This window comes from Amblyraja radiata, chromosome 5 (assembly GCF_010909765.2).
Source record: "Amblyraja radiata isolate CabotCenter1 chromosome 5, sAmbRad1.1.pri, whole genome shotgun sequence".
Taxonomy (NCBI): Eukaryota; Metazoa; Chordata; class Chondrichthyes; order Rajiformes; family Rajidae; genus Amblyraja; species Amblyraja radiata.
The window spans coordinates 25,465,922-25,493,190 of NC_045960.1; the positions used below are offsets into that span (position 1 = coordinate 25,465,922).

Below are 27,269 nucleotides of genomic sequence, written 5' to 3' on the forward strand. Positions count from 1 at the left end.
ATAGAATCTTGATGAATAATGAATATTAAGGTTTCCCTTGACAATTATTAAAATTGTGTTTATTTTTTCCATATGCTCATCTAATTTCCTGTAATCTACCATAGTAATCTTTTGTTTGTAAGTAGAACTGCATCCATCTTATAACCCAAATGATACGAACATTGAATTCTTCAAGTTTTGGTAAACAACCCTCCAAACCCCCATTTCCCCCTGTCCCTTTCTTCCCCCTCTCTTCCCTATGGTCCATATGGATGCGCCCCTATTTCTCCCCTCCCGCCCCCTGTCAACTTCCACCTATATTCCTTTCTTTGGCTTCACTGTTCATGCATCTTTAATCATTATCTCCCCCTTTATTTCTTTTTGTTTCTTCCCTTTGTCCAACCATCTGCAAATCCAAAAAAATCCCTCATCAGTATCCACTATCATTTGTCAGGCTTTATCCCGCCCCCACCTCATTTCCAGCTTTCTCAACCCTACTACAATCAGTTTGAAGGGTCCTGACCCAAAACATTACCTATCCATGTTCTCAAGAGATGCTGCCTGACCCATTGAGTTACTCCAGCAATTTGTATCTTTTTATTCGATCCATCAGTTGGAAGCTTAGTGTTGAGCAAATGAAATTCTGGTGTACATTTGTTCTAATTATGCTGCAGTGATCAATGGCAGTAAATCAGCAGATTACAAAGCAAGACAATTGTCGCACACACATTTAATCAAGGATTTTTACATTTTCTATCACATTAATAGGTTTGTTTTAGGACAGTTATGTGACAATGTGATTGTTCCAGAATGAGATAGGAGCATAGAAAATAAGCTTTCAGGTTCATTCTAGGCTCATAACAACAATTGAGCTGAATCCAATCTCTGTTTTGCTATCCACAGGTGCTACCTGACCTGTTGAGTATTTCTCCGAATTTCTGCTTTTTAGAAAAAATATCGATTGTAACACTATTTTTGGATCAACGTTCCTATTTTAGGGTTCTTTGTCAGAATCGCATCTGCATGTCATCATTGTTTCGATTTGCAAAACACTATCAGATTTGTGTATTTCTACCATTATTGGATAAATATTGGCATACTGCTTGAGAGTTGTTGGGTCAAATTTAAGTTTAATTGTTTTATGATGTAAACATGGAGGGAAGTAAGTAGACAACAAACATTATTAATATTAAAGCTAGATTTTAAGTTCCACCTTTTGTATGGAAGAACATTCAATGTTTTTTGACATGTAATTTCTGGTGCCACAAAGTCTTTCACTGATTACTGCCATTGCTATTTTGGACTGATTTCCACTCTGAACATGTTGGATTAAGTCTGGCTCCATTGCTATTTACTGGTTATTAAATATTCCACAGAGATTCATGCTGATTATGGATGCATGTGTCAAGAGTGGAAGTATCCAGATGCAACCTAGCAAACAAGCTTAAAAATTGGTACATGACCATTTTTCAGTCGGCAATCTTTCAATGTAGTTTTATTGGAAATTATTGCAGTAATGATTAAAGTTGGTCAGAACTCCAGAATCTGCTTAATATAAAAATATCTCTATTGCAACGTCCAAGGAAATATTGAACTAATTTGGGTCAGATATGTTCTAACTAAATCTCTTGGACTGCATTCTGTTGTTTCCTCTTTGTTGTCCATGCACCATTTTCCATGACACTAGATTAAAAGCGATTCATTATATTTATCAAAACTGGCAATATGGTAAGTGTTGGTCGAAGGAATATCCTGAATTAAACCAAATAGTTGTTTGTTTGGTTCCCATGTTTATTCTTCACGCTCCCTTTAAACATCCCAGCCCCACATTGTCATACTCCCTTCAAACTCATCAGGACTCCAATGTTGTCTTTTGTTGGCATAATCATGAAAATTTTCAAGTGGTACTTTTGTTCAGTTTAGATTAGTTTCGAGATACAGCATGGAAAAAGCCCTTTGGCCCACCGAATCCACGTCAACCATTGATTACCTTTTCTCACATCCCAGAGACATGCAGCTTTGCACGTTAGTTGACCTCTGTTAACCCATTTATGCATCTATTCGTTTCACAATATGGGCAATACAAAGCTGCAGATAGACACAAAAAGCTGGAGTAACTCAGCGGGACAGGCAGCACCTCTAGAGAGAAGGAACGGGTGACATTTTCGGTTGAGACCCTTCTTCAGATGGGTCTCGACCCGAAATGTCACCCATTCCTTCTCTCCAGAGATGCTGCCTGTTCCGCTGAGTTACTCCAGCTTTTTATGTCTATCTTTGGTTAAAACCAGCATCTGCAGTTCCTTCCTACACACTGCAAAGCTGCATGTCTCTGGAATGTGAGAATGGATGATCAATGTTTGCCGTGGACTTGGTGGGCCGAAGGGCCTGTTTCTATGCTGTACCTCTAAACCTTTTGGATATGGTAGGAAACCGAAGCATCCGGAGACAGAGGGAGAGAAGGGTCGAGATGGCCTGTTTCCGTGCTGTAATTGTTATATGGTTATATGGTTATATGGTGTGCGAACTCCACACAGACAGTCGGGATGGAACCTGGGTCTCTGGCGCTGTGAGGCATCGGCTTTATCAGCAGCACCACTGTGCCGTCCTAACTCATTACACTTTAACTTTTACTTCCAATCTGAAACCAACTTTTCAGCAACTTAAAAAAAAATCTGCATGTACCGGTAGATGTAACAGGTTCAATGGTTCAATAATAACAGCATAAAATTGACCTGGTGATAAATATTTAACCAACAAATGATACGGTGATTACTCTCATTGCTGTTTGTTGCTAGCAGCTGCAATGTCTCTCACTTTTTCAATGGTGACCCCCAATTCAAAATTATGGACTAGGTTTCAGCAGAAAATGCCTTCCTACTCATGCTTCGATTGGATTTTGTCTTCTCTGAATAGAGCACTAGAGTTGTGAAAATGCCTGATTTTCATGTACATCATTCTGAGTCTCATATTTTAGGAGTGAAATATTGTTGAGAGGGAACGCATTAAATTATGAGGTAAGATGATGTGCATATACTCGCTGAAATTACGAAGGATGAGTTGAAACTCATTGAAACTTGCCGAAAAATGAAAGTCCTGGATTGAGTAGATGTTTCCACGAGTAGGAGAGTCTAGGACCAGAGGGCACAGCCTCAGAATAAAAGGACGTATATTTAGAAAGGAGATGAGGAGGAATTTATTTAGCCAGAGGGTGGTGAATCTGTGGAATTCATTGCCACGAATGGCTATGGAGGCCAAGTCGATGGATATTTTTAAGACAGAGATTAACAGATTTTTGATTAGTAAGGGTGTCAGGGGTTATAGGGAGAAGGCAGGTCAATGGGGTTGAGAGGGAAAGATAGATCAGCCATGATTGAATGGTGGAGTAGACTTGATGGGCTGAATCTCCTAATTCTGCTCCTAGAACTTATGAACTTACGGATTTAAAGATTGTGTGGGAAAAGGAAATTATAAGGAGATGGGTTATGGATCAGTCACTGAGATCATGGATCTGTTGTACATTCAAAAATTAATTTAACAGGCTAGAGGGGTAACTAACCTGCTCTATTTTTGGGTTCTTATTTTCTATCTACCTATGCCTCGTGTGATCGGACTCCCTTGTTGATGATAGTCATCGCTCAGCACTTTTGTTGCGTGAATGTCGCCTGCAAATCTTAGCCTAATCCTAAAGATTGTTCAGACTTAGACAATAGACAATAGATCTGCACATGGACAATAAGTAATTGCAGACGTCACAGGACAAAGTGGATTCATAATGAATATTCCACTTCAGGCCTTATGATGGCTGAAATGTCACGATGAATGAGTTGAAGATGGTTGTACTTTTGCCAGAGGAGCTCCAACGTTAGTGTTGAAAATTGGTCTCCAACAATCAGAGGTGTCTTCAACAGTGATTACATTTTGAGAAGATGTGATCACAGTAATTGCTCATTTGACTAGGGCATCTTGTTGCTTCATTCAGTGTTGACCCTGCCATGTTGCCTAGGCATTGCATGCTTTCATCTAATCTCTAGAATTAGGTTTATTGTCTATGTTTGTAATGTGTTTTGAAAGAAAATGATTCTGGCAAAATCAAACTGGACTTTAGTTAACAGATGATAGATACAAAATGCTGGAGTAACTCAGCGGGACAGGCTGCATCTCTGGATAGAAGGAATGGGTGACGTTTTGGGTCGAGACCCTTCTTCAGACTATATCGGGGGAAAGGGAGAAGAGGCTACACTGTAAGGTGTGAAAATGAGACAAAGGGGATGGAGTTCAAGGAAAATGGAGAATAGATCATTATTAGCTTGGAGAAGGTAATAACAAAGCAAACAAATAAAATGCAAACAAGGACAGTCAGACTAGTCGGAGAACTGGGAAGGGGGGAGGGATGGAGAGAGAAGGCAAGGGGTACTTGAAGTTAGAGAAGTTAATATTTCTTCATGAACATATTATTGATGATAGAGTGCAGCTTGATGGCACTGATGTTATTCATCATCTTGATGATTGAGAATAAACTGATAGGGTATTAATTGCCAGAAAGAATTTGACCTGGTCCTGTGGCAATCATTAATAATATGATCAAATGCATGACGGGGAAGGAATGCAAGGATTCCTTGAAGTTGGATAGGCAGGAGACTTTTATGGAGGATAAATAGTCATATGTAGCGGCACCAAATGTGGTGAACAAATGGGTTACTTTATTCAGGTATAAAAGGTTCGTTATACATGCACGTCGGTCCTAAAATAGTTGTTGTTGCTGCTGCGAGGCTGTTGCCTCCCTCGTGGGCTCGAGCTGAGCCCCTGCTGAGGTGGAAAGACACTCACCCCTAGAGAGAAGAGAGCTGGTCAGCTCGAAGTAAGAGAAAGAGAGATGTGCCAGGGTTTGTTATGTATCCTAGGACACGCCTGTACCCCATGATAACTCCTCCCTGCCATTGCCCCACAGTCACATGACCCTACCCCTGACTGCTGAGGGTTCGTGTAATTTGTGGCCCAACCACCGGGTGCAGCCACAGGACCCCCCCCCCCCCCCCCCCCCCCCCCCCCCCAGAACCAGAGGCAGGAAAACGAGCAGGCCGACATAACGCGGCAGCCTGACTCGTAAACGAACCGGCAGATCGTGAGGGCAGACATCGAAAAGGAATGGAGCGCTTTCACCTTCTACCGGAAGGTGCGCGAGCATGGTCGAGGGTGGCTCTTGCTGTGGGTCGGGGGCACCCCAGCTGTGTGTCGGGCGCAGTCGACGCTCCGGCTGTGGGCCATCCCGAGGTATGCCGAGGGGTGTAAGGAGATCAACGGAAAAGCCACAGGACGGACGAGGTATAGATCAGTCACGTCGGCAACAATGCAAATACACCAAGAAACTAACAGTAATATTAAGCTAGGTGATTACAGTGCACCTGGGAATCACCAGTACAGTGGGAAAAAACAAACTACAGTGAGCAAACAGCAAATATACAGCAAAGTCCAAAGTGGTCGGATTAGCTGTGCTTGAAACTGGAGGCTGTAGTAACACCAACCGACCAGGGGTGGCGCAGTAGATGTCGGTCAGGCTGCGGAGACCCCACTCGACCAGAAGTGGTGGTGTTGACGGCGGTCGGGCTGCAGAGTCGCCATTTGACCAGAGGTGGCGCTGTTGATGGCGGTCAGCAGGTCGAGCGTTGCTTCTGGCCAGCCCCGGCGGCCATTTTTGTAGTCGCCGCAGCAGCCATGTGGGAGTAGGCCGCGGCGACCATTTTGGCGGCCGGCTGAGGCGGCTTTAACAGGCGGCCAACCTAGGCGTTTCCAAATGTGTGCAGGGCGGCTGGCATCGACGGGCCTCGTCCCACCGCTGCAGGTAGCGACTCCACCCACCGTCGCTGGTGTCGTCGGAGACTAGCCGCACCCGCGGCAGAGGCTGGAAGCTGCCGGGGAATCCGTCGCGGGTCCACCGACTCACGACTAGCCGAGGCTCCACCCCGCTGCTGGGCCGGATGGGCAGCCAGTGCCCAGGGATCTTCGGGGTCAGCACCGGTGAGGACGTCTTCGGGCAGCCGCCCCAGGTATGCCCGTCCTATCAGGTGACTAGGCCTTGAGCAGCGGCCGGTGTGGTAATGGACGGGCCCGCTCTCTCCCCACTCCCGGGGCCGTCGGGTGGGCGTCGGTGATGCTGGGGGCGGGGGGCTGCAACACTCGCAGCTCCTTCAGCAGCAGCTGGTGGAGCAATGGCAGCCGCGGCCTCTCAGCCCCAGTGGGCAGCTCCGGGCAGGTCATGCAGGAGAGAAAGCGAGGGCCGAGGCTGCTGCGCCGCTGTCTGGCGCAGTAGGCCCGGAATGTGGGCAGGCGACCCAGGCGGCCTGCGATCAGCTATACCAGGCATAGGCCGGTGTCGAGCGGCCCGACCGCATCGGTATGGCCTAAAGCGGCATCCGGGTGCAATGCAGAATGGACGGCTGCATCCATAGCGGTCATTACCGTAGAGCTGGGCTGCCGGCTGCAAACATCAGGTTATCACGGTAGATGGTCGGCTGCGTGCGTCGGGAAATCCAAAATATCCGTTTTGGAATGCCGCGGTCACCAATGTAGATGCACCAAACGTGGTGAAGAAATGGGTTACTTTATTCAAGCATAAAAGGTTTGTTGGTCCACTAACATAAAGTTGTTGTTGCTGCTGCCCAGAATAGCTGAATTTATCTATTCTTACACCAGGGGGGCGCCGACGATGGCTGCCTAGCTAATGGTCTGTTTTCTTTTCTTTCTGTTTTGTTACTTTAAGTATGTGTTAAAAGTATGTTTTAGTGTTTCTTGGTTTGTTTTGTGGGAGAGGGAGGGGTTTGGCGGAAAGTTTTTCAATCTCTTACCTCGACGGAGATGCGATTTTTTCCGTTTTGTATCTCCGTCCGTCATTGCATCTTAACATCGTGGAGCAGCACGGCCTTTCCTGAAGACCGACCCGGCGCTTCAACGCGTATGCGGCGCGGACTTACCATCGTGGAGCTGCGATCCCCTTGCCGGGGATCGACTGTGTAGATCTCCAACCACGGCTCTGTGGACTTTAACATCTTGGAGCCCGGTTTAAACATCGCGGTACCTGGTTAGAGACTGAGTTGGGGCTGCAAGCCATGGTGAGTTTCAACTGTCCAGACGGGGAAGTTCCATCACCCCGACGCGGGGGCCTCGGATCGCCGGCTGCGGGAGCTTTGATGGCCCCGACCACGGATGGGTTGACAGCCCCGACCGCAGAGAAGAAAGAGGGAGAAGACCAAAGTTGTGCCAATGAAAGTCAAAGAAGCCATTATGAGACTGAGGAACAAGAATAAAACTGTTAGAGACATCAACCAAACCTTAGGCTTACCAAAATCAGCTGTTTGGAACAACAAGAAAGAGAGCACTGGTGAGCTTACTAATCGCAAAGGGACTGGCAGGCCAAGGAAGACATCCACAGCTGATGACAGAAGAATTCTCTCTATAATAAAGAAAAATCCCCAAACACCTGTCCGACAGATCCGAAACACTCTTCAGGAGTCAGGTGTGGATTTGTCAATGACCACTGTCTGCAGAAGACTTCATGAACAGAAATACAGAGGCTACACTGCAAGATGCAAACCACTGGTTAGCTGCAAAAATAGGATGGCCAGTTTACAGTTTGACAAGAAGTACTTAAAAGAGCAACCACAGTTCTGGAAAAAGTCTTGTGGACAGATGAGATGAAGATTAACATATCAGAGTGATGGCAAGAGCAAAGTATGGAGGAGAGAAGCAACTGACCAAGATCCAAAGCATACCACCTCATCTGTGAAACACGGTGGTGGGGGTGTTATGACCTGGGCATGTATGGCTGCTGAAGGTACTGGATCACTTATCTTCATTGATGATACAACTGCTGATGGTAGTAGCATAATGAATTCTGAAGTGTATAGACACATCCTATCTGCTCAAATTCAAACAAATGCCTCAAAACTCATTGGCTGGCCGTTCATTCTACGGCAAGACAATGATCCCAAACATACTGCTAAAGCAGCAAAGTAGTTTTTCAAAGCTAAAAAATGGTCAATTCTTGAGTAGCCAAGTCAATTACCGATCTGAACCCAATTGAGCATGCCTTTTATATGCTGAAGAGAAAACTGAAGGGTACTAGCCCCCAAAACATGCATAAGCTAAAGATGGTTGCAATACAGACCTGGCAGAGCATCACCAGGGAAGACACCCAACAACTGGTGCTGGCATGCATGCAAAGTCATGGCATGCAAAGGATATGCAACAAAATACTAAACATGACATTGCTGTATCCCAAACATTATGGTGCCCTGAAATGGGGGGGACTATGTATAAACACTGCTGTAATTTCTACATGGTGAAACCAAAATGTATAAAAATGGCCTTTATTAAAATCTGACAATGTGCACTTTAACCACATGTGATTTTTTTCTATTACAATTCACAGATTGTGGAGTACAGAAGCAAATATATAAATGATAGATCTTTGTCCCAATCATTATGGAGGGCACTGTAGATCAGCTATGTTTGAATGGCGGAATAGACTTGATGGGCCAAATGGCCTAATTCTACTCCTATTCCTTAAGCCCTCGTGACATTCTATCTGAAGAAAGGTCCTGACCTGAAACATTGTCTGCCCATCTTTCTCCATAGGTGTTATTTGAGTTCCTCCAGCACTCAAGATTCCAGCATCTGCAGTTTCTAGTATCTACCGTGAAAATTATTTCTTGCTGCCAGCTTTACAGGCACATTAATTCTGTAATTAATATAATGTTAAACATTTTAGGCACAATATCTAAATTCTTTGTGACCGCTGACCTTCATTGAAACTATGGTAATTACATTGAATTTCCTCAAGATCTAAATTTACTGCGCTGTAACTCATTGCACTGACATTTAATCTGATGATTTAGTGGAGCTTGATTAAACTGAAGGTGAATCTGAACTCAAAGCTAAACAGAAGTGAATTCTATTTATCCGAGCAAGGAAATAGTGGTTATGAAGTTATATTGAAAATGTATTTCAAACTGCACACTATTATGTATTTATACTATTTAAGTCAGATCATTATTTCTTTAAGCATTTAATTTGAAGAAATTAAGGGAAACATATTGCCAAGAAAAGCAGTGTCGGATCCAACATGAGTACCGCCAGAGAGTTGCTGTAGATTTGATCATCCTTAGATGAAGCAATCTTAATGTTGAAGGAAAATTTTGGTAATGCTACTTAGTTCATAACAGATGATACTAAATGTATTTAAAGGTGGACTGTATTAGAAAAATGACAAATGAAAAATTACCCTCGAACTATCTTTGATCGGACTTTACTGGCTTTACCTTGCACTAAACATTATTTATGTTATTCCCTTTATAATGTATCTGTACACTATGGATGGCTTGATTGTAATCATGTATTGTCTTTCCGCATGACTGGTTAGGACGCAACAAAAACTTTTCACTGTACCTCAGTACACATGACAATAAACTAAACTCAAACTCAACTCAATATTAAATTGAAAATAGGTATAATTCTGTAACTATATCATAGTCATAGAATCATACAGCACGGAAATGGGCCCTTTAGCCCAACTTGCCCGTGCTGACCAACATGTCCCATCTACGTCCCACCAACCTGCATTTAGCCCATATCCCTCTAAGCCTTTCCTATCCATGTACCTATCCAAATGTATTTTCAATGTTGCTATAGTATCTGCCTCAACTACCTCCTTTGGCAGCTCGTTCTATACACCCACTGTGTGAAAAGGTTGCCCCTTGAGTTGCTATTAAACCTTTCCCATATCAACTTAAGCACCCATCCCCTGGTTCTTGATTCCCATACTCTGAGTGAAAAGCACTGCATATACTCTGCTGATTGCCCTCATGCTCTCATACACCTCTGTAAGATCCCCCCCCTCATGCTCCTGCTCTTCATTAGTGGCATATAAATGACACCAATAACTTCCAAAGACTGGTGAAACCCTTTGGAAATGGTTTGATAATTGAATCATTCTGTTGCTCTTTTTAGATAAATATTGGCCTTACAAAACCGTACATTTGTGGCTTTACTAGAGTATCCTCTTTTGTTGCACAAAGTCGACATTAAAGGATTATAATGTAATTTTAAGGAGCTCCCCGAAGGAGGGTGATAGAGCGGAGCGGAGGGGTGGGGAGGCAACATTGTTTAGAGATGGAATTCCCAAGGCACGGCTTAACGGCTAGAATATATCTGGCATTTGTGAAGTGAATTAAATCTAGCTAGCATTGAAAGTGTACAATGTCAAAACCATATTTTCTTGAATGTTTATGGTCAATTGCTATCAAATTTCATGTACCTATCAATTTCTGATATCTACCTACCTACTTTAATTGGTTTTTTTAAATTAATGCCTACAATTGAGATTTTGCTCCATCAGAACTTGGAGAAGTTGAGGTAGTTAGTGGCCTTCGTTTATAGAAATATTTCCACTGCTACATTGTTACTTCAGTTATCTGTTTGGCATGTAATCATAACTTAATATTATTTTATCTTTAGAGTTATTAGATTAAATTCTGTTGGCTGTTGGTGACTTAATGTTCCAAATAAACAGCCTATTTTAAATAATGTTTTGAACATTATATTCCACGTTTCGTTCAGCTTGCCAGACAGCCGGTTACCAAATCTACTGCTTCTGCTTTTGCTATTTAAAAACGATCGCTATTCAATGTACATTCCTAAGGAGATTGATGCCGAGGGTGCTTTCTCACCCTCTATTTTTTCTTTTTTTTTCTGAGCACCTAATTCACAGGCATAAATCCATAATGCAGAAAGCTAGGCAGAAATGTTGTATATTTTTTTATAGAACATTGGCTTTTGATCACGGCTACTTTTTAAATTTCTATAATAATTAAAATGAAAGAAGAAAATCCAAAGTGACTCCGTGGCATGCTTTACTTACTGTGACGACATTAGGCTGGAAGTTGTTCAATTGTTTTACTTGTCAAATGCGTAAATCCAAACTTTTACCCGTTTTTATTTGGTTTTGTAAGAGAACGTTGATTAAATTGATTTAATCCTTCTCTTTGCTAAATAGGTGAGTCTCGTTTAATGGTAAGACTGGTCTTGTTTGCTTTGCACACTAACCTATGAAGAAGGTGAAAGTAAATAGATGCTATTACTTTTTGTGGCATTGATTCATCTTTAAAAGTGGATCATATAGATCGTTACGAAGGACTCACTTCGGATTCTGAGCCGAAAAGGAAACATCTCCCTTGTTAGGCAATTATATAATTGAATAATGTTGGCTTGACTAACTTTGCAAAAGAATAATCATTCAGATGGGGCTTTGAAGTTCTTGTTAGTGTTGGTAATATTTTACTAAGTTTGAGGCAGTCCATCATGGGAGTAGCAGTAGGAATTGGACGGAAGATAATTAATTGTTTGAAAGCTTCACCAGATGGAATCAATTCCTTAAGATTACCAGGTCAATTGGATTTCCTTGCAATTATCAAAGCTGTTTAATTTCTTCAAGGTGACCAATTAATGGAAACTTTTATTTTTGCATGAGCTTGTTCCCTGTTAAATATTGTTTCTAACGCTGTACTGTTCATAGTATGACAACCAATAAATTTCTGCATTATTCAGCCTAGACCCAAAGGTGACATTGAAAGAGTAAACGATGAACAAGTCCCGCATTAAATCCTCTTTAAGAACAAAGCTGCTTTTCCTTGTTAAAATCATATTCTATAACCATTTAATATGTTAATCCAAGATGGATAGAAAATATCTGGAACTCAAAGTGCTGGAGTAACTCAGTAGGTCAAGTAGTATCTCTGGAGGACATGGGTTGGCAACATTTTGGGTCTGGATCTTTCTTCAGACTGGCTAGAAATTATGTTTTTTTTTAATGCACCATTTTACTGTTTTTAAAAGCTCTGATCTTAAATTTCTTTGTTTATGTTGTTTCTTAATACCCATAACTCCTGTCAAATGTTCCTTAATCGGGCTGTAATCTAAAGCAATATGTGCCCTTATTTTTGAGTAATTGGTGTTCTGGAAATACATTTCCATTTAGAAGTCTTTAGTGCAAGAGAACTAGAGACCTGTTTGAAAGGTCAGGCAAACTCATCGTACTATATCAATGCTGGGAATATCTCTTAAAACAATTTGTGTTTTACAGGTGGTTATTCCAAGAAGCCCCATCCAGGCCAAGGGATTATTGCTATCTTGCATAGAGGATAAAAATCCTTGTATCTTCTTTGAGCCTAAAATTCTCTACAGAGCTGCTGGTAAGTTTCCAGGTGTGGCATTTTCTCCAGACCTGATACAAGGTAACCACAGATGACTTTTGCACAGGCTGATTTTATTGGAACTAATGCAAACAGCATAAGCTAAGAAATTCATGATATTCTACTTCAGTGGAAAATACAAATGCATTTGGCAGAGGTTAAATCCAGACGTTTATGTATGTTGGAGATCGAGTAAGACATTCCTTTTTGTCATCTTTCTTGGTGTTAGTGTTGGCTTTTTATTTCTTGATTCCGCTAAGAGGAGTAATAATGTGCTGCACTTTTAAAAGCTTAGTAGTATTTTAATAAGAAAAATGTTAATACCTCATATTTCTTCTTAATCTAAGTAGGATGTGAACCTGCTCTGTGTTGAATAAGTAAAAGTATGAAGAAAAGACTAGTATAAGCAAGAGTGTTAAGAAAAAAAATGATTTCACTATTTTAGAAATAATGAAAAATGTTGAAATAAGTGAAGAAAAATAATGAAATAAATGAAATTTAAAATTCTTCGAGGAGAAATAAATCACTATTATTTTTACTCCAGCTCGGATGAATCCACTGATGTATTGACAGGAGATACAAGGGACTGCAGATGCTGGTTTATTAGTTCTATGGTAAAAGTGGATCAGGCAGCATCGCTAGAGGACATGGATAAGTGATGTTTTGGGTTGGGACCCTTCTTCAGAGTCTGCCACAAGTGGAGAAAATGATACGTGTGAAAGTCATAATCATAATTGTAATTTATTAGCCAAGTATGTTTTGCAACATACAAGGAATTTGTTTTGCCATACAGTCATACCAAAAAAGCAACAAGACACAACTACATAAAAATTTGACATAAATATCCACCACAGTGGCTCCTCCCTATTACCTACTGTGATGGAAGGCAATAAAGTCTTATCTTCTTTCCTCCTTTTCTCCCACGGTCGGGGGAGTCGAACCATCCACAGTCGGGGCAATTGAAGCTCCCGAAGCCGGCTATCGAAGCTCCCGCGCCGGGGCGGTCGAAGGCTCCGTGGTTTGGAGCTCCCGAGGCCTGTCTCTAACCAGCGATCGCAAGCTCCACATTGTTAAAGTCCGCAGGCCCCCGCTGTTGGAACTCCGAGGTCGATCCCTGGCAAAGGGATCACGAGCTCACGGTATTAAAGTCCGCAGGCTCCCGTGGTTGGAGCTCCCGTCGTCCCAGCAAGAGGCCGCCAGCTCCATGATGTTAGGCCGCAGTGCAGACGGAGATACGACTTGGAAAAAGTTGCATCTCCGTCGTGAAAAGAGATAAAGAAAGTTTCCCCACCCCCACCACCTCCCACATAATACAAAACCAAAGATAAACTAAAACATACATTTTACATCAAACTAAAAATCCCATAGAAGGAAAAAGATGAGACAGACCATTGGCGAGGTAGCCATTGTAAGGCGCCCCCTAGTGGATGGATAGATGTGAATGAGTGTGCCCCAGCTGCTTATGCTTGTGGTCAAGTCATTGAGGCTCAACATGCTCTGGCTTCATGCGAGCTCATCCTTCATTTTGAGCTGCCATGGGCCAAGGATCACCTTCAGCAATGAGGATGTTCTTTTTCTTTCAAGGAGATTTTGAGAACATCCTTGAAGTTTTTTCTCATTCCTAGTCTGCCTATCGGAGTAGGTTATCTATAATCAGAACTTCATTGGTCTGGATCGACACAAAATGCTGGAGTAACTCAGCGGCACAGGCAGCATCTCCTGATAGAAGGAATAGGTGACGTTTCGGGTCGAGAAGCTTCAGACTGGATCTTTTGTCCATTGATCTGGACCTTGGTTTTGGAAAGGTCATTCATAAGTGTTTGCCAACCTTGCCAATAGATGGAGAGGATTTTGTGGAGGCAGCATTGCTATTGATAGTAGTTTATTATTGTCACATCTACCGAGATACAGTGAAACATTTTATTTTGCGTGCTACCCAGTCAAATCATACCATATAAGAATGAGTACATTCAAGCCCTATATAGGTACAACAGGCATGCATAGTGAATAATTACCAGAGTGCAGAATATAGTGCTACAAGGTTATATTATTTTAACTACAGAGAAAGTGCAGAAAAAAAAGTCCTGTGTCGCAGTGAGGTAGGTTGGGAGATCGGAATTTCACCCTTAGCTCATAAGGGGACCGTTCAGTCGTTTAATAACATGAGGGAAAGAGTTGTTCCTGAATCTAGTATCTTCTGCTCAATAGGAGAAAGAGTGATGAAGTTGATGGGGAAGGCTGATTTGTGTGATGGACTGGGCTACATCCACAACTTGGTCATGCTTTGTGACTGATTCTGTCAATGTCTCAAGCTCAGTGGTATTCAGTACACCATGAGCTTGGTGTGAACTTTGAGGATCTGGTTATAAAGCACTCTTTTTCTGGTGGTGCAGGAGAGACAGTAGAAATGTTGTCACTGATATCAATTTTAATTCAGGAATGACTCCCTGGAAAGGGATCCACATTTTCCATGGAGCTGCTATGGATCTTTACTGTTGGGGGTGGTAGTGTGTAATGTAGTCAGGTTGATTGTGGATATTTATCTGTGGATGTTTAGTGTTATGCCCAACCACTTGTGCACTTCAGAAAATAAGTTGTGATTTGTAGCTCACCCTCCAAAGGGATAGACACATAATCATCATCTGCTAATGATAGATTGATGTCGAGGTTGAGTTGATCTTGGTTCTAAAGTGGAGATGACAGGGCTTGCAATTTGCTGTTCGTCTAGTAGATTAACTCCTCCAGCAGGAAGGAGGTGGAATATATTGTTCAGGTTGGTGCAGATTGGTGCGATGACACAACTTTCTTTGGCGCTTGTCTGCAATAGGATATGTTTGCGTTAGTCTAGAATTACAACTTGCATACTATTGTTTAGTAGGTATAGAATTTCAGTGAACTGACTGGTTAGCATGCAACAAAAGCTTTTCATTGTACCTCGGTACACGTGACAATAAACTAAACTCTAAGAAAACTAGAATAATGTCCTTATTACTCTTGAATAAGTCCAGTTGGGAGGCACAGAGGTTAGTGATGTTGCTTTACAGTCAGCAATTACCCGTATTCATTCCTGACTTTGGGCGTTATTTGCGTGGAGTTTGCAGCTTCTCCCTGTGGCCACAGGTGTTTTACCTGAGTGCCTCCTTTTGCTCTCATATGCCAAAGACCTGGTGGTTGATATTAAATGGCCAAGCTAAAATGGAGCTGGTACTGCTGAGTAGCAGGAGAATTGTGGAGGAGAGTTGGGTAGTTGGTGGAGATGCAAAAGGCAAAGTGGGCTGAATGAAGATGAGAGTTTGATGGCTGGCGGGGGTATAATGAGCCAGAGGGCCTGTTTCTGTGCTGCATGACTCCATGGCATAGTTTTGCAGTAACGTCTTGAATCACTTGATGTCCTACCAACATTGCTCCCATTACGATGTTAGGTAGGAAATTCCATTATAGATGAAGGATGGGAATGTTTGTCCCAGACTGGAGCTACAGTATATCCTGTGGATTCATAGTTCGAACGGGAAGTTGTTATTGACCTTGTTTGTGGGGGTGGGGGGGGGGGGAAATAAAGATAAGTTTGAAGATTGAGAATAAGATTTTATCTGGGTTGGTGCTTATTGCTCAAAGATGACTGACTGTAAGCAGACCTGTATATATACTGCTATTTCTATTTCTGAATATTCAGCAGAAAAGTTACTGGGGAAACCAATTGCAATGTTTTAGCTACTGCCGGTGGGTTGATTATAGTTGTGACCAAGTGGGTATTTTCCTTAGCTACCGTCATTACATTCCAGAAGTGGTACATTCTGTTCCTCTGGCTCAAATATAAATGTTATAGATCTCCAGAAGTGATGCCAGTTCAAGCCACACAAGGTGTTAAAATTCATGAACAACCTCCCTTTTGTCGTGTTTGAACCATCTCGATTCATCTAAGTCTACAGATTGAGGTGGTACTAGTTGGATTCAGATAATTTATATATTTTTCTCAGAACATTTTCTCTGCTAATACTCACAATCTGGTACATGTTAATTAGTGTGTTACTTTTCTTCTTAGATGGGATATTGATATAAGCAAAGGTATGCGCGTATTTTCCTCCACAGGCAATAGATTTGTGCACATTTGTGACAAATGTACTTGGTACAAATTTAAAACCAAGTGATGGCAGGACTTTCATATGAAGAAAGACTGGATAGACTGGGCTTGTACACGCTAGAATTTAGAAGATTGAGGGGGGATCTTATAGAAACTTACAAAATTCTTAAGGGGTTGGACAGGCTAGATGCAGGAAGATTATTCCCGATGTTGGGGAAGTCCAGAACAAGGGAACAAGGGGACACAGTTTAAGGATAAGAGGGAAGTCTTTTAGGACCAAGATGAGAAAATCATTTTTTACACAGAGTGGTGAATCTGTGAAATTCTCTGCCACAGAAGGTAGTTGAGGCCAGTTCATTGGCTAGATTTAAGAGAGAGTTAGATGTGGCCCTTGTGGCTAAAGGGATCAGGGGGTGTGGAGAGAAGGCAGGTATGGGATATTGATTTGGATGATCAGCTATGATCATATTGAATGGTGGTGCAGGCTCGAAGGGCCGAATGGCCTACTCCTGCACCCATTTTCTATGTTTCTATGGTTCTATAAGTGATTAGTCATGGAATTTTACTAATGGTTGCAGGTTTGATGTTTGCAAAGTTTGGCAAATAAAACATTGTGGTAAAATAGAAAATATTCTGTGTACCAATTGTGCTTTTTGCAGACAATTATGAAGGAGTGTTGCCTGTGAAAGTAAATTGGTAGTTTTTGGAACTCTTACTGCCGCAGGTTTTAGCTGGTATGCTGGATATGCAGAATACAAAACAACACTAGCCAAAATAGACATACCAATATTACATACCATCCAAGGAGCACTTTCAAGGTCAGGATATCCTATTAGAACATAAGACCTTTGTTACAATCTATCTGAGCAACACACGGCAAAAAAAAACATATTTGTGGTCAATTTTATTTTACAGTGACCATTCATACTGTCAACTGATGATGGCAGTGTTGCATATGTTAGGAATATTAAATGGTGAAACATGGTGGTTGCTCATTTATATCATAATATTTTCTATAACTTTTTAGGATAGTTGATATTGTTGTAGAAATGTTATGGTAAAAATTTAATAAAACCCTGAGGAACAATATTATTTCACATTAAAGTAAAAAATGCTGGGTGTAGCTGATTAAGCATAAACTTTGGAGTGAAAAACTCCACGTTTCAGATCAAAATTGAACAATTGAGGAAGCCAATGCGTTTATGGTTATCAGGAGGAGAAGAGCTGGAGAAAATGTTGCATTAATTTAATTTTGGATTTGCTGAATTGCTGATTTTTGACTTCCATTAGTCAGATTTAATTGTTAAGAAAATTTAAGTTAATGTCATTTTGACTGCAGAGAGGAAATACTGAGTCACAAATGTGTAGTTTACATTTTTTTGTTTGGTCTGCACAGGAAGCAGGGAAGTTGGAAGTTTATTTCAACATTCCAGTTGACCAGAATGCAGAGCATCAACTAAAGAGAATACATCCTTTTTAAAGTGCAGCAATGCTTCACTGGTTACAGTCAGTCTTGGCTGTCCCTGGAACTTAGTGCACACACCCTGGCAACTGGAGTAGTCAGCGGAGGCATGTTTCTATCCCTGGAGATACCTTGGTACAACTAGGACATGTGCCACAGTTGGATCTATGGACCAATATACAGAAGGAATGCATTTCATTGGTTTTGAGACCCAATATGACGTTTTGGGGCCACAGAAAACAATATCCTCAGCTCATGTTCTGCTGAGACTTGTGTGACCACGTTGGTCAGGGCAACATGTGATCTGTTTCTAGTGAGCTCGTCCTTTCTGAGAGGCAAAACATTTACCTTCGTATTTGTCCATCATCGCACCGCATCTTCTATAAATTGAAACAAATAGGAACAACTTCCACTTTTTAGTGGCCACATGAACACAACTAGGAACACCCAAATATTCCAGGAAGGGAATCGGGCTTATTGAGTACGAGTTGGCTTTATATGATGCGGTTACCAGAAGTATTGTTCAGATTCAGATTTGTTTATTTTCTAATACACCAGTGTGCAATAAAATGTTTTGTTCACATGAAGATAGGTACTATCTCAAAGTTTAAGAAACATTTAGACAGGGAGATGGATAGGAAAAGGTTTAGAGGGATATGGGCCAAAACGCAGGCAAGTGGGACTAATGTAGAGGGGACATGTTGGTTGGTGTGGGCAAGTTGGACCGAAGGGCCTGTTTCCATGCTGTATGGCTCTATGACTCTGAAGCTCACAGAGTAAACAATATACATACATTAATGATAAATATAACAATAAATACAAAGACAAATGCAAAACGGCAAGATTGTAGCGCTATCCAAAGTAGTGCCAAAAATACTAAAGTACAATAATGAAATAACTGGATGAGATACAGTTGAGAGTAAGTTGATGAAGCAGCACATCTCAGAAGTGTGGAAGGGATGATTGGTTCAGGAGTCAGATAGCCATGAGGAAGCAACTGTTCTTAAATCTGGACGCCCAGACTTTCAAGCTCCTGTATCTTCCAGAAGGTAGAAAAGGGAACAGCCTGTGCAGCAGGCATCCTTGATGATACTTCCAGTCTTCCTAACGCAATGCAGCGTGAAAATGGGCTGGACGGAAGGAAGCAACGAGTCTTTGATAGACTGGTCTTTGCTCACCACTCTCTGCATTTACAGAGAGCAGCCGCCACAGCAGGCTGAACTACATCCCTTAAGAATACTTTCTATGGTCCATCTACAGAGGTTCGAGAGAATCCTTGTGGACTTGTGTATTGCTATTTTTGTTGGTGGCTCTCGCTTCAATCTCCGTCTGTAAGCCAGCAGGAGCAGCACCAGCAGATGATCAGACTGGCAGACATGAGGGTGAGGGATGGAGCGATAGGCATGCTTGATAGTGGCGGAGCTTGAAACACCCCGCCTGGGTCAGGAGACACGTTGATGGTGCTTAGGGAGTACGTCTGAACAGAGTCCAGGCTCGTACCGGACTTGGACTCTGTTAAGATGTAAGATAATTTTTACTTGTGTAGGAAGAAACTGCGGACACTGATTTAAATCGAAGATCGACACAAAATACTGGAGGAAACTCAACGGGACAGGCAGCATCTCTGCAGAGAAGGAATGGGTGACGTTTTGGGTCGAGACCCTTCTTCAGACTGATGTCAGGGGAGAGGGAGATACATAGATATTCAGTCTTACTGTCTCCAACATAATTTTATCTGTTTGCTTTGAATAGAGATATAGAAGCAACAAACTCCCAGCTAACAATGAGTTACATTTTCCCTGACCGCCATTCCCTTTGTCCTATTTTCACACCTTACACTTCCTTTTCTATGCATCTCCCTCTCCCTTGACATCAGTCTGAAGAATGGTCTTGACCTGAAACATCACCCATTCCTTCTCTCCAGAGATGCTGCCTGTCCTGCTAAGTTACTCCAGCATTTTGTGTCTATCTCAGATAATTTTTACTTATTTGTTTCTTTGTTGAATTTTTAAAATTGTATATATAACTTTCTGCAATATTTTAATAATCTGCATTTATGGACTTCCAAAAGTCTCTAGCTGGCCACTGTTCACCATTTAGAAAGTAAGTCCAAACAATGCTCCCATATTTGCCTTCATTGAATTCCATTTCCTCCAACTTGGACCAATTATTTAAACTGCTAGTTTAGCTATTAATCTATGCTTTGATAACCATATAACCATATAACAATTACAGCACGGAAACAGGCCATCTTGACCCTTCTAGTCCGTGCCGAACACATAATCTCCCCTAGTCCCATATACCTGCGCTCAGACCATAACCCTCCATTCCTTTCCCATCCATATAACTATCCAATTTATTTTTAAATGATAAAAACGAACCTGCCTCCACCACCTTCACTGGAAGCTCATTCCACACAGCTACCACTCTCTGAGTAAAGAAGTTCCCCCTCATGTTACCCCTAAACTTCAGTCCCTTAATTCTCAAGTCATGTCCCCTTGTTTGAATCTTCCCTACTCTCAGTGGGAAAAGCTTTTCCACGTCAACTCTGTCTATCCCTCTCATCATTTTAAAAACCTCTATCAAGTCCCCCCTTAACCTTCTGCGCTCCAAAGAATAAAGCCCTAACTTGTTCAACCTTTCTCTGTAACTTAGTTGCTGAAACCCAGGCAACATTCTAGTAAATCTCCTCTGTACTCTCTCTATTTTGTTGACATCCTTCCTATAATTAGGCGACCAAAATTGTACACCATACTCCAGAATTGGCCTCACCAATGCCTTGTACAATTTTAACATTACATCCCAACTTCTATACTCAATGCTCTGATTTATAAAGGCCAGCACACCAAAAGCTTTCTTTACCACCCTATCTACATGAGATTCCACTTGAGATTCCATGATCTAGACTAAATAACAACACTTATGTTTGTCAGAGGCAAGTGTGGATATTTGGCTTTCTATCTATCTTTTAAGTTCCTAATCGATATAGTAAAAGGTTGAGACACCAAAATACATCTTTGGCAAAAGTCACATTTTCCCTTTAGTGAATCTTTTCATTAACCACATTCTGTCTGCTGCTCAGCCTATTTGCTGAATACTAATTGTATTCATTGCCAGTTGCATAATCTTTCTGAGAATCATAGTCAGTCAGTGTGGAAAAAGGTCCTTCGTCCCAACTTGCCCTCACTGGCTAATATGTCCCACCTGTCTGCATTTGGCCCATATCCCTCCAAATCTGTCCTATACATGTACCTGTCTAGCTGTTTCTTAAACGTTGGAATAATCCTTGCCTCAACTACCTCCTCTGGCAGCTTGTTCCATACACCCCCCACTCTTTGTGTGAAAAAGTTACCTATCAAATTCCTATTAAATATTTTCCCCTTCACCTTAAACCTATGTGTTCTGTTCCCCGATTCACCTACTCTGGGCAAGAGACTCTGTGCATCCACCCGATCTATTCCTCTCATGATTTTATACACTTTCTTTGTGCAAATTTATTTAACCATTGAGAAAGAGCTGACAAAGAATGTGATAACTCATTGAGGAGAGTCTGTTCCATGAGATCTTTCCCGTGCCACACGGGGCTCAATGAGCCTGACGTCTTGCCTCATTTTGGACAACTGACCAGCCAGTTACTGTTTTTACTGTATTGATTAGTGCATTGATTACCATTGATTTAACTTCAAAACATGATTTAGACATTAGTTCAAAGTGATGTAATATGGCTGTAATAGGAGAAAAGATTGATCAAAATATGATCAAATGTGCCTTGAGCCTATGTAATGGGGTTATGTCTGCACCATTTTCATGTCTAGTCTCGAGAGCGCAAAAATCTAGCATTCATTTATTTGATGGTTCAGCATTTATATGTCATTTAAATATCGTGAATTTGAGGGAATTTGAGGGAAGAGACATCCTTTGTGGGAAGAAATTGCCTCTCATCTTGTTCTGAACTAGTTGACCCTTATTGTGGGGACTGTCTCTCTATGTTCTAGTCTTACAATAAAGAAAAACATATTACCAGTTTCCTGGAATAAAGATGCAGCTTTCCATTCACAGGCAAATCTATTTACAGATGATATATTTCTACTGTACATTAAGAAAAGCAGAATTTGAAAAACTCGTCAGCCACAAATCTATATATTGGTTAGTCCTGATAAGACCTGTTATTAATAGTATTCACCTGGAAGGGATTTTTGCACTCGTATTACCATTCTCAGTGATTTCTATATTGAATAGCTGTTTATTATGGTAACAAATGCTGGGGAAATCAGGGGGCAGCGCATTTAGGAATAGCGAGTTGGCGAAACCCTTCTCTATTAATTAACTACCTCCTTGATGGATTGCTCTCTTAATTTGCTTATTCTGGAATATCACAGTCCATGTTGTGTAAGTGAGATTTGATTTCATGTCATGCATTAAGTGTTGAAGTTTTGAGAAAATGAGCTGCTGTCGTAGTAAATTAATGTTGCAAATAGGATTGTTTTATTAGGATATTAGTCAGGGGGTGCTCTGCGAGTCGGCTGCCCTGCCAGCAGACTGTTCGTTTGTTCGACTTTTTTTGTATTTTTTAGTGTGTCCAAATGTTTGTTTTAGTGTCTCTCGGTATGTCTTGTGTAGGGGGTGGTGGGGCGGGGGAAAGGGGGGGAACCGCTTTTGGTCGCCTCCTTGGCGGAGAATTTTTCCATGTCGCCTCCCTGCCTAACAGCATGGATTGGAGCGGCCTTTCCCGGAGTCGGGACCAGAGCAACAGCAGCGGGCGCAGCGTGAACTTTTTCCATCGCAGAGCGGGCGAACCCTTGCCGGGGGTCGCCAGAGAGAAGTGCTCCGATCGCTGGCATGGTGACTTTGACATCATGGGGCTGTGGTCTGTGGAGCTTCTAGCCGCAGGCATGGCGTGGACTTACCATCCGCAGTCTGGGATCCCTTGTCGGGGATCGCTGGAGCAGAGCGCTGGCCTGCAGCCTATAATATCCTGAAGCCGTGGTCTCCGGTAAGAAAGTGCCGATTCGGGCACTCCAAGCCGCGACGTTGAAGTTTGGATCATCCCGACGAGAGGGCCTGTACATCGGGCCGTCTGTAGCGGCGACTACCAAGGGTTCATGGCCCCGACAACGGGTGAACAAAGGAGGAGGACTGGCTGAACTTTGTGCCTTCCACCACAGTGAAGAATGCTGTGGTGGATGTTTATGTTAAATCTTATTGTGTATTGTGTGTTCTTTTTAAGTGTATCGCTGCTGGCAAATTCATTTTACTGCACATTCGGGTGCATGTGATGAATAAAATTGACTGAGATATGACAAATATTTATGCTGAATCATAAAAAAAAAAGTCACATTTTGATGTAGCCTTGAGTTGCTTCTTTTTGGGTTTTTTTTACTGGCATTTATAAAAAACCCTTCTCACCAAACAAAAATCCCGCTTTATTTAGCTTCTGAAGACTTGGTGAGCACTGATTGGATAACAATACATTTTATGCTCCAAATTTGCTTGCGGAAGCTAATCTTGAAGTAAAATGTTACTTTTTATTATAAACATGTTAAGAAGACAGATTTAATTATTTGTGCACCTAATTCTTAAAGGGTATGTTAAATATATATATATTAGTTAAAAATGTTAATATGTTTATTCTATTTCCTTTCAAATAGTGGAACAAGTTCCTGTGGAGGCCTATCAAATCCCTCTTTCAGAAGCAGAAGTTCTGCAGGAGGGAAATGACGTGACCCTTGTTGCTTGGGGAACTCAGGTCAGCATTTGTTTATTTTATGAAGTAGAACACTGGATTTATAGTATTTGACTTAAATCATATTTTGTAATATTCAATGGCTTTGAAAAAGTAAAAGTTGTTAATACATAAGTACAGTGATGTTTATTTTATCAACAAGAATGAACAAGGTCTTGTAAAGTTGCTTCCAAGTTAAATGGAAATACAAGTAAGTATTGTGGTAAGGGATTTTCCCTATGTTTTAAAAATAATTGTGTATGTAACTGAATACATTTTGACTAGTTCATTATTTCTTTACCGAATAGCCGAATATCTCTGACTAACATACGATATTTTTGAGGAAGTAACTTTCCATTTTAGCAGTTGATATCTGTTACAGTTCTTGAAAATGGTTAAAGAATTGTATAAAAGGAAAAAACATGATGGATACAAATTTGGCAGATTTATTTGGTGGACTACTTGGTACACTTCCAACAAACGATTGTCTCTTCCCTCAAATTCCCTCTGGAGCGCAGAAGGTTAAGGGGGGACTTGATAGAGGTCTTTAAAATGATGAGAGGGATAGACAGAGTTGATGCGATCAAGCTTTTCCCTTTGAGAATAGGGAAGATTCAAACAAGAGGACATGACTTCAGAATTAAGGGACAGAAGTTTAAGGGTAACATGAGGGGGAACTTCTTTACTCAGAGAGTGGTAGCGGTGTGGAATGAGCTTCCAGTGGAAGTGGTGGAGGCAGGTTCGTTGGTATCATTTAAGAATAAATTGGATAGGCATATGGATGAGAAGGGAATGGAGGGTTATGGTATGAGTGCAGGCAGGTGGGACTAAGGGAAAAAAATTGTTCGGCACGGACTTGTAGGGCCGAGATGGCCTGTTTCCGTGCTGTAATTGTTATATGGTTATATGGTTAAATTCACTCGGATGAGTGAAGGATATTGCTTAAGTTTAGAAAGTTGAATTTGATGAAGCAGCCAAGGGAGCAAAGAACCAAGATGGATATTGCAAATATGAGGAACTATTGAAGCGGGACACGAGTGTCAAGCAAAGCCAATGAAGCAGGACATGAGTGTCAAGCAAAGTTTTCTTTATTTGTCCAGCATTCAACAGCCCCCCAAACCCCAACCAGTTCCACTCCAACTCCAACTGCCAATCCTTCGAATTCCGACTGCCAATCCTTCGAATTCCGACTGCCAAACCAAGTCACATGACCCAACTCCTAGAGCCGAGGGTTCGCACCACGCGTGGATAACCAGGGACTGCCACACTATCTTCATTTGAAAATCAAGGGCTGCAGATGCTGCAGTTGTGAAATTAAAATGGAAAATTTACTTGAAACACCCAGCAGATTAGGTTCTGTGTGGAGAGAAATAGGGTGGTGGGTTTATGGAAACAAAGGGTGGTGGGTATATGGAACGAGCTGCTGGCGGAGGTAGTTGAGGCAGGTGCTATCACAACTTTTAAGAAACATTTAGACGGGTACATGGATAGGATAGGATAGCTTTGGAGGGATATGGGCCAAACGCAGGCAGGTGGGACTAGTGTAGATTGGACATATTGGTCGGTGTGGGCAAGTTGGGCCGATGGGTTTGTTTCCATGCTGGATGACTTTATAACTCTATGACCAGCCCTTGTGGACAACCTCTGAATATTGCCTCAATCTTTTACTCAGCAGTGAGTCACATGTTGAGGAGGTGACTGATTGTTCAAACACCAGCAGAGGCAGAAGTTTGCTTCAGGTTCCTGGCATTACTGGCAATAGCTCATTACAGAGATATGCCAAACTCAATGAGTGTAAACTTGTAAGCATTCCTTGGGCACCGGAAACCTGGAATGCCTGGTTATGCATGGACAAGGAACCAATTGTAACCCAAAAATGTTACAAGGAAGTGCAAGGAAACTATTTTTTTGTGTATTTGGTGGGGGTATGGGGGTGCGAATGAAGGTTTAAAGACATTATGGCACACAAGGTGGACGTTTGGCCCATTGAATCAATACTGACCATGGATGGGGCAATTTCTGTTAGCCTCACTTTCTAGCCATTCTCCCTTAGCCCAGATTCTGGCTTTTCATTTGGTCATCTGGGTATTTTCCCAATGCAATCAGGGTCTTAATTGTCATCAGCATGTCAGGCAATAATTTCCAGATGCACACGACCCTTTAGACAAATAAAATCTTTCCTTAACACCTTTCTAATAGTTCCATGAATCAACTTAAATCTATGTTGCTTAATTACTGCTCTTCATGCCAAGGGAAATGGATCCTTCCTATAAAACTTGACCAGGCATCTCAAAATCAGCTACACCCCAATTCATTTGTGGTAAAGAAAACAAACTCGACCTGACCAATCTCTCCTTGCCACTATAATCTTCCATCTGGGCAAAACCTTGTAAATGTCTTTGGTTCCTACTATATATTATGGTGTTTAGATTTGCACAAAGCTGTGGCTTAAACTGGTGTTTTATACAGTGTGATCATGTTCTTTCCACTTAGGGCCTGGAAAATATAACAAATGTTTTGTATGCCTTTTTCACTAGCTTGTCTACCTCCTACTGGTTTCAGAGATCTAAGGATCCTCTATATGTCTTGGTATTCAAGCATTTATTGTGTATTTCCTAGCTAGTTTGCTCTCCTCAAATACACTGCCACTAACTTTATAGATATTAATTTAATTTGCATTTTTGGTGATCACCCAACCAGATCACACATTTTCCTGGAGCTAGCACCTTCCTTTCTTCCTAACTGCCAGTTTTAGTTTCATGGTGGATCTCCTAATCATGGCCTCCAAAATCTGTTATCAAATATATCATGAAAAGCAAGGGAACTGTATCTTAGCCCTACTGAAATTCAATGCATTAAGCCCTCCAGGCATTAAAGCACCCATTCATTTAGTTACGGACATCAAATGCATGATTGGAGCCTGGGGTTGGTACCAATTTGCTTTCATCTGGTTCTGAAGAAGGGTTAACCTATGATGAGCATTTGATGACACCGAGCCTGTACTTTCTAGAGTTTAGAAGGGTGAGGGGGAACCTGATTGAAACTTACCAAATAGTGAAAGGCTTGGATAGGGTGGATGTGGAGAGGATGTTTCCTCTCGCGGGAGAGTCTAGCACCAGAGGTCATAGCCTCAGAATAAAAGGACATACATTTCAGAGATAAGGAGAAATTTCTTTAGTCAGAGAGTGATGAATCTGTGTAATTCATTGCCACAGAAGGCTGTGGAGGCCAAGTCAATGGATATTCTAAATATTCTCTGATAGGTTCTTGATTAATAAGGGTACCTATGGGTAGATGGCAGGAGAATAAGGTTGAGAGGGAAAGATAGATCAGCCATGATTGAGGAATTTGAGGAGTAACCTTTTCACACAAAGGGTGGTGGGTGTATGGAACGAGTTGCCAGAGGAGGTAGTTGAAGCAGGGACTATCGCAACATTTACAAAACGGTTAGATAGGTACATGGACAGGACAGGTTTGCAGGGATATGGGCCAAACGCAGACAGGTGGGACTAGTATAGCTGGGACATGTTGGCCAGTGTTGGGAAATTGGGCCAGAGGCTATTTTCCATGCTGCATAACTCTATGCCTCTAATTGCAGCTCCTTGGCTGAAAATGTTATTCTTGCTATTTCATTTAATTTCTCACAATTTCCTTTTATTTTCTATCGACAATGAGAGAAGACAAATGTTGTGATAAGGGTTTGTCAAAAGTAGTATCTAAATATTGATGGAATTTTAAGCCATATTTTTGCAAATGATGATGGGTTTTTGGTTTCATGTGCTT

At 41.7% G+C, this 27,269-nt stretch overlaps 1 protein-coding gene across 3 annotated transcripts in view; it reads left to right on the top strand.

Annotated features, from left to right (window-relative positions):
- Positions 1 to 27,269, top strand: part of bckdhb (branched chain keto acid dehydrogenase E1 subunit beta) — a 199,980-nt gene that overhangs the window by 36,363 nt on the left and 136,348 nt on the right. For all 3 annotated transcript variants that reach the window (XR_004411999.1, XM_033020820.1, XM_033020819.1), the window contains exons 6-7: positions 12,113 to 12,221; positions 23,413 to 23,510. Coding sequence is in view for 2 of the 3 variants with exons in the window: in XM_033020820.1 (XP_032876711.1) it covers positions 12,113 to 12,221; positions 23,413 to 23,510 (207 nt within the window). In the remaining variant the exon portion in view is untranslated. The remainder of the gene's footprint in view (positions 1 to 12,112; positions 12,222 to 23,412; positions 23,511 to 27,269) is intronic.